This window comes from Merops nubicus, unplaced genomic scaffold, assembly GCF_000691845.1.
Source record: "Merops nubicus isolate BGI_N331 unplaced genomic scaffold, ASM69184v1 scaffold13850, whole genome shotgun sequence".
In the NCBI taxonomy this organism is placed as follows: domain Eukaryota; kingdom Metazoa; phylum Chordata; class Aves; order Coraciiformes; family Meropidae; genus Merops; species Merops nubicus.
In genome coordinates, this window is record NW_008581049.1 from 30,565 (window position 1) to 38,657 (window position 8,093).

Consider the following 8,093-nt stretch of genomic DNA (forward strand, 5'->3'; position numbering starts at 1 on the left):
ATTTTTTTTCTCCTATTTTCTCCTTTGTGAAATAAAAACCTTTGGGTTCAACAAGTGTCTGATACAACATACAGATCTGGAATATTGTGCCCAGTTCTGGGCCCCTCAGTTCAAGAAGGACAGGGAACTGCTGGAGAGAGTCCAGCGTAGGGCTACAAAGATGATTAAGGGAGTGGAGCATCTCCCTTATGAGGAAAGGCTGAGGGAGCTGGGTCTCTTTAGCCTGGAGAAAAGGAGACTGAGGGGTGACCTCATCAATGTTTACAAATATGTAAAGGGTGAGTGTCAGGAAGGTGGAATTAAGCTTTTTTCAGTGTTGACCTGGGATAGGACAAGGGGTAATGGGTGCAAATTGGAGCATAGGAGGTTCAAGGTGAATATCAGGAAAAATTTTTTTACTGTGAGGGTGACGGAGCACTGGAACAGGCTGCCCAGAGAGGTTGTGGAGTCTCCTTCACTGGAGACATTCAAAACCCGCCTGGACGCCTTCCTGTGTGATGTACTCTAGGTGACCCTGCTCTGGCAGGGGGGTTGGACTAGACGATCTTTCGAGGTCCCTTCCAACCCCTATGATTCTATGATTCTATGATCAGATCTGTCATCAGGTAAAAGGTATTAGAAAACTTTTCCGGGATTTCGTGGTCTGTGCAGGAAGATTTTTTTTCCTAGCTCAGGAAAGGAAATCTATTGGATACATTTTGCTGAGGGAGCTCGCAAATCATTGGGAGCTGAAGGTTTTAACCTGAAAAGTGTGAAGCGGTCTCTGCTACCCACATTCAGCTATTAGTTTCTGAAACTTTGTGTAACAGCCATAGGAAGGTCACTACTAACAATCCATTTTACTTCTTTCCACTGTGTTTGGTTTTGGTTTAGCAGAAATTACCTGAGCCAAAGGCAGTATTTTGTTTTTACCTGCTCTTACAACCCAGATTTGGTATTTGCCACTGCCACCATTTCTAGCTTAGCCAAGACACCCTAAGAGCCTCTTGCTGCAGAAGATCTGAAGGGCTTTTTCTCTCAAGCTCTTCCTCATGCGGTGTAAAATGTACATATGCAAAGCATGGTGAAAGAATCCAAGTATTACGTATATGATTTCTTCTCCTTGTTCTTGACATTGTCCTATTATGGGTTCCTTTTTCCAGCCTATTATCTTTCTTCAGGAGGAACATTTTGTAGTGCCTTACTTCAGGTAATCTTACCATACCTAAAGGGGGCTACAGGAGCAGCTCGAGTACAGCGATACTTCTTCAAGCATCACAATGATTATGCCAGAGAGCTCCGTGAAGGACCTAGTAACACATGGACACAGCACCAGGAGTGACCCTGCAGAGTTTGTGCCTCAGTGGGCAAAGGGCCCAAACCCAATTCAGCTCTACTGTGTAGCCAGTCCTGAAAACTGGGCCAGTCTGCTACATGTGTCAGTTCAGACTGAATTTCCTTTGACAAATAAGACCTCCTCTTCGTAGTAAAATTACCTTTTAAGGTCCAAATCCTCAGTAAACCAAATGGATTAATTCTACACTTGAACATCTTTAACAATCTCAAAAACAACTATGATATGTTCCTGTAGGCACATCCCACATGTTCCCACCTAACCCGACGCAGCACTGACATTACCACACAATTACAGACATGCTCTGAACCCAAGCAAGGGCTGAGAGACACAGACTTGACCAAGAGACTCCTCTATTTCAGGTCAGTATCCTCAAAGTGTTGCAATTATATCCAGCTTGTGGCTGGCCACTAGCTACTGCAAAGCACTACCAGCTGAAGCATTATTGAAGAGGTTAAATCCCTTCATCATGCTGGGCTGAACTTCTCTTAAAAAATGGGTACTTTTAACTGATTAAATCATTGCCTTAGCTCCAGTTTGGCACAGTGTGAGTTCATAATGAGGGAGCTGGTAAACCTTCTGCATGAAGGTCAGCTTCTGATGTCCTGCATGTCTGCAAGTCTAGAGCAGGGAGGCAAGCTGGGTGCCAAGGCAGCCATGGACAGGGGAAGGTAAGACAAAAGACAGAGGCCAGAAAAGCAGCAGAGAAGGTGGTTAATACTTCAACTTTGGAAAAGTTAGAAGGAGCACTGTGGCTTTGGAAAAGTGAGGATTTGCAGGGGGAGCAGGGTGGATGGGCAGGTTCCCTCCCCTGCTTTTTGAGCAGCACTTCCAAGCAGGCCCTTTTCCCTCCGGCAAGAGCAGTAACACTGAAATCGGGTCCTGTGTGAAAATCAAATCGCTCAGTCTCTTCCAAGCCTTGGAGTCTCTTGCTGTGTGCTGAAACCAGAGCTCCTCCTGGAGGTCTGCAGAGTCCACACCCTGACACTGTGAGAGCTCATTGCTGCTGCTTGGCACAAACAGCAGGGCACCAGGCACTTAACCACCCTGCAGACCTATATGGTGTGTGCAATAGGGAGGTGTAGGGCCTATATGTCAGCAGCCCTAGCTGCCTTCAGTTAGCTCAGCTGCTGCTCCGAGGTCACTTTGGGAAGCTGCATTATACGTACTTTTGTGGTGGAATTCATCTGAATCTATTTACATATTCAGTATAGCTGAAAACGTATGTTCCTCTTAAAGTGCACATTTTATTTTTTGCCAAAAGGAAGCTTAACTCAGGGTGGAGGGTGGGCCTTGTAAATCCTGTCTGAACCCACAAAACATTCCTTACCCACTAAGGCAGCACACCTTTGACTGCTGCCGATACCTTAATGAGAGGTGTCGAGACTCTGCCTGCATGGGAGAAACTCGCTACCTCAGACCTGTTAACCTCCCCCCGATTTTACTAAATTTAGCTCACTTCAAACCACAGATCCTCAATTTAGGCACATGCTGCCATTCAAGTCCGGGGGAACAAGATGCCTACCCTCTGAGAAAGCTGGCCAAGCAGTGCCAGAGTTCAGCTGCCTTAAAGGGCACCTGATTAAACCTGCCTTAAACAGCACCTGGTGAGAGCACAGCGGGTGTACAAGGCTTCGGGGTGTGGATGTCCAAACTATCTCAAGGGCATTTCCCAAAGCTCATCCTCATAAAGAGGAAGACAACTATCAACTATTTTAGGGTGGGGGGAAGATCAGCTAAGCAGACACACAAGCGAAACATGAACACCTGAGCACAGGCAGCGTGCAGGAGAAGAGGGAGCAGAACAGCAGAGGGCTTGGCATGACCCTGACATCCCAGCTGAACAAGGGTGTGCAGAAATATCTAGGCACATACTAACATTTCATAACTACATTGTCTACCTTCATCTGTTGCACTGCAGATATTGATCCCAAGTACAGAGTCCAGCGATCACCAGATAATTTAGCATTGATAACAAAACAATAAACCACTTACACTGTGCTCAACGTCAGATGAATGGGGCAGATTTTCCCTGCAGTATACACCTGACTGAGCAGTGCTGTGTTGGTGGTTCTCGCAGTGGTCTCTGCAGCCGGGGCATGCCTGAGAAGATGCAACAGCTATGTTAGATTAGACTTATGATATTTGCCACTTCTTGAGATGTTCAAGCTAGTCTGAGACTAAAGCTTCCTCTTTAAAAACAGACATCACTAAAATAGGATCTACATCATTAAAAACAGTGATATTTTTTTCATTGGTAATAATTCCCATACATGCCCATCCTCTCCTTCCACCTTCCTATACCTCTCACCCCAAACAGCTGTATACACAGCTGGCACATGGTGCCATTGGGCCCCACAAAGATGCAGACAAGCTGCCCCAGCCATTGTACCCTTTCAACCCCAGGTCTGACTGATGGCCTTAAACCACTGATCCAACCCTTTATATATGTGTGTAAATATACATGTGTGCATGTACACAAGATGGGAGATACTGTACACACACAGTCTCTTACTTTAGGGAGATTCTAATGCAGGGCATTAAAAACTGCATTATTTTATTTGTTTTACTTCATCCTTGCTACTGAAGAGTAATTTCTCTTTTTCATGTTTAAAAATCTTTCCTTTCAACTAAGGCCTGGAAAGTGAAATACACATATTTCTGAAACAATTAAGAGATCTCTGGGATTGGAGGGAGGGAGGTATTTTGGACATATTAAAATAAAAGAATCTTGCAACAGAAGTGTTAAGTGGGAAGGAATGCAGCCCAAGCACCACAGCATACACTGAACTGGTTTTCTTTTTTTGGTTAGTTGACTTTTTAAACCAAATCACCTTCAAAGAATTCTTGCATTCTAATCTAACACCAAAAGATTAATACATCTAAAAATATGAAATATGCTCACACCTTCTAAAGAGTACTGTATCCTAATGACTGCACAAGGAGAGTACTTACAGTTCAGCCTGGTAGGAAAATAATTTTAATATAATCATATCACAAAAGTATGACATGAAAATATTTACAGCATATATTAATTTTTTACTTTTTATTAATGTATTTTGCCCCTTTTACAGCTGTCCAGATTAAAAACATCCAAGCCTGTTCAAAGAAAATACTCTCAAAATAAATAAGAAACAAGAAAGAAGTAATCTATAGTACACCATCTGCTGCCACAGTCCTCTTGTAAAATACATTCCTGTTAGTAGAGAGCATATTTACAGCAACATGTTGACACTGCTCACTCTTGTGTGCTCACATACTGAACAAATAGCATCTTGGCATGAAGAGAGAGACATATGTTCAAAAAAGGAAGAGCCATTTGTCATCTGAATTTACACATGAAAGAACTATCTCTTCAGCTGAACTAAATCCCTGGAGCTCCTTTGCTTTTGAAGGAAACCACTCATCTACTGTTTCCCAAACAAATACAGCACCAAACACTCCAGTTCTGCTGGTCCATAACGTATTTTGGTTTGTGTACACGACTAGAGTATCTCTGAGTACAGCTTCACCAACCATGTGTCCTGGCCTGTGAGCTGGTACACGACTCTCTGCTCCAGAATCGCCAGCCACTGCACACAGGCTTTTAGAGCAGCTCACCCAAGTGACCTGTTTCTTTTCTTCACCCTTCACAAATTTTGTTCCTAAAGTGCCTGGTTTGAAATCAATAAGATGAGAACACCTGAAGCTTCCCAGCATCAACACTTGGCCAAAACTGCTGAAGGTCAGCAGTCAGATGGTAGCTTGCCAAGGAGAATACCTCCCTGCGAGTTACTCCCTCCTGCAGGGGCTCACGTGGAGCATCACACTGCATTCTCCAAAGCGGACTAAAAACCACTTTGCTTTCAAACTGGAAGCTTACAGACCTGTTTTGGTTAGGCTGTAGATCACCTTAAATATGCTACATGCTACACAAATGCCAAGTAATCAAAACCTACTAATTCAACCAAGAACAGATGCTAGAAGCCAGCTTTTCCAAGCTAAGCAGGGGACTATGTTGGCACAGCCTCACGTTTAGAAATACCAGATATGTTCACAAGCACAGGAAAACAGGATTCCAGCCAAAAGGATTAGCAAATGGATTCAAAATAACTCAGAATAATTGTTATTTTATTATATGCCTGCTTTCAGCTGGCATCTCATCCTGAATTTCAGCAAGCATTAAAAGCCAACTAATATGTTAGTGTTCAGCTTCCTACTGAGAGTTCAAAATGTACTTTTAAATGTAAGGCATTTTATTGTTGTTGTTTGTTTTTAAAACAACAGTTGAATAGTTCCAAGTTTTCTTTACTCTCAACAGAAAGGAACAATTTTCTGGTACCTCCAAACTCTGGGACAGAATACATACAATTTTTCCTAGTAGGAAATGTATCTAAAGTCATGTGGCAAGGCTTGATTCTCCTTTCATATGGATGCAAACCAAAAGCAATTCCACTACAGAGAATAAAAAAGTCTTGAAAAACTGAATCTCTCCATAGGGTTTGTAAATCTTCGGTTCATCCATGGAACTCGTCTTGAAAGTTTCTGAGCAGTGTCCACAAACACACATTAGCTTGTTCCTAAAATCCAAAAAGCTGAAGCCTATTGTAGCCCATCAAAGCTAAACACCCAGCAAACAACAAAGCTTCTAAAGCCCTCAAGAGAAGGGGTCAGTCCTCTGTTGCTACAGATCTACAGAAACCAAATCTCACCACTATTCCCCAAGGGGGGCTCAATAGTCAGCAAATTTAAATTAATTTGAAAACAAGAAACCTGGATTAATGTGACCCTGCTTCCCACATTTGAAGGAACTCCCCAGTATTTTACTACTTCCTTGTGACTGACAGCAGGCTACTAGCATAGAGCTTAAGTGTTATTTAATAAAATTTGTTAATACAAAGCAACCTTTTTAATTTCTACCTTGTATTGAACAGTGATTTCTCTATACATGTAGTGGTTTAGCACTCCGAGTGACACTTGTCTCTTAGGCTAAAAAGCTGTCTGTTGGGCACCTCAACTTTACAAGTAATAATCAAGAATCAGTTTTTAAACAGTTTAAAAGGCATTTCAAATACAACACGCTGCCATTATTTCCATTCAAAAACTGAGTAAGAGAGAAGAAGTCAATGTTCAGAAATTAAAATTATTTCAAAAATGTAAAATTAAAAAAATGTGTTACTAATTCCTTTGAGAATGAGTATTATACAAAATAAAGACTCATGCTAGAAAGACACAGTGGAAGAGGCACTACAGGAAGATCAAGTCTCTTCTGGACTTCTGACAAAGTTAGCAGATATCACTTCTGTTTAGCAGGGTTCTGTAAGAACTTGGACATTTCATTTTCCCCAATCATTGTAAAACTGTTCTTTAACTGAGCTAGAAATAGTTCCAGATGTGATTCAAGCTGACCTAGAGAAGTACAGAGAATATTCTGGCCAATGTTAAAACAAAAAACCTATCCCACTTCAAAAAACCTACAGGAGAGCCTCCTCTTAATATTTAGGACATCATAAGTTGCTCCAGGCAGTTTAAAATTCCATGCACAAATGAATGGCTCTTAGCTCTTGGACTCAAAGGAATTTGCAAGTCAGTACATCTATAAAGCTGTTTTGCTAACATTCAAATAGTCTGAGCCAAATAACCCTCTACGACAGGGCCTTGGTGACTTAATTTAACATCTTCACTTCAACAAAGAGTCCAGCTGTGCACGTACATGAGGCACACAGGTTTTACAGACCAGCCAGGTACAGGAAGACATTACCTAACAAAAATGACACTAACAACAAAGCAGATCTCTGGCCAAGGCTGAAACAACTTTTATGCTTGGAGGTTTGGGCAACTAGTGCATTTTTTGTTCATTTTTTTTTTTTTTAATCTAGTGTTGTCATATGGCAGTAACACTCTTCTTAGCAAGACTGGCCACAGAAACCCAGGGTTTATGAAATACAACCACACTAAATCAGTACAGTTACAAAAAAATCTTTGCAGCTCTTTACATCTGTGCTATAATGTTCAGTGTTATAAAAAGACCATGCTCTTATGAAGCCCAGGCAGCCAGCTTCTTCATTTCATCTTCATCTTCTGCCCTCTTCCTGGTCGATGCTGCACAGGAAGAGAGATAACAATAACCATCAACTGCAGTAACAGTCAGAGCCATTTTATTTGCTAGCACGGGGACTGGCACAGTGCTTCTCAGTTCGAAGATCTCAGATCAATTTATGGAGTAGAAAGCTAAACATAGGTGATGCAGTAATGAAGCTCATGAGCAATGTGACCACTCTGCCCCGCCATTATCTCACATAGAACCCTGAGGTTACATCTGACCTGTATTTTTAACTCTGCTGAAAGACTCCTACAGAAAATACATTTAATCTCTAAAAGCTGTCACAGAAAGCAAGCGTCCAGAAGAATGCTGCCACCTGGCATGGCACGAGTGACCTGCTCCTGGCCAGCTGTGCATCCTGCTGTCTTTCCAAATAGTGCTGAAGGATTCTGTCTGTGCAGGTCCAGTCTTGAAACAGATTCACCCCATTTTAATGAGAGGTGTCTCTTACTAAAAGGGAGAAAAAATTCCTGAACTTATCTTTGCTCAGGTGACATCAGTCAATTGCTGTGGTCAATTTTGTTTTCACCCCAAACTCCTATCACACATCTTTCACATTTCGTGAACCGGAACCTCACCCAAATAGTCCTCATTCACTGATGTACAAACTGCATGCCTTAGGTTCAGCCTCAGGCTGTGTCCATCTGTGGGCTGTGCATGTCAGGATTTGCATTCCTG

General features: G+C 42.2%; 2 protein-coding genes across 2 annotated transcripts in view; one reads left to right on the plus strand and one right to left on the minus strand.

Annotated features, from left to right (window-relative positions):
* The window catches only part of SNX16 (sorting nexin 16), a 31,579-nt gene extending 26,415 nt beyond the window's left edge, over nt 1-5,164 (plus strand). Inside the window, exons 8-9 of the mRNA XM_008948541.1 lie at nt 1,864-2,004; nt 4,984-5,164. Of these exons, the coding sequence (XP_008946789.1) occupies nt 1,864-2,004; nt 4,984-5,164 (322 nt within the window). The remainder of the gene's footprint in view (nt 1-1,863; nt 2,005-4,983) is intronic.
* Nucleotides 5,165-7,349: 2,185 nt separating this feature from the next.
* Nucleotides 7,350-8,093, minus strand: part of CHMP4C (charged multivesicular body protein 4C) — a gene marked incomplete at its 5' end in the record, with an annotated part of 6,871 nt that continues 6,127 nt past the window's right edge. The window contains one exon of the mRNA XM_008948553.1: nt 7,350-7,414. Coding sequence (XP_008946801.1) covers nt 7,350-7,414 — 65 coding nt within the window. The remainder of the gene's footprint in view (nt 7,415-8,093) is intronic.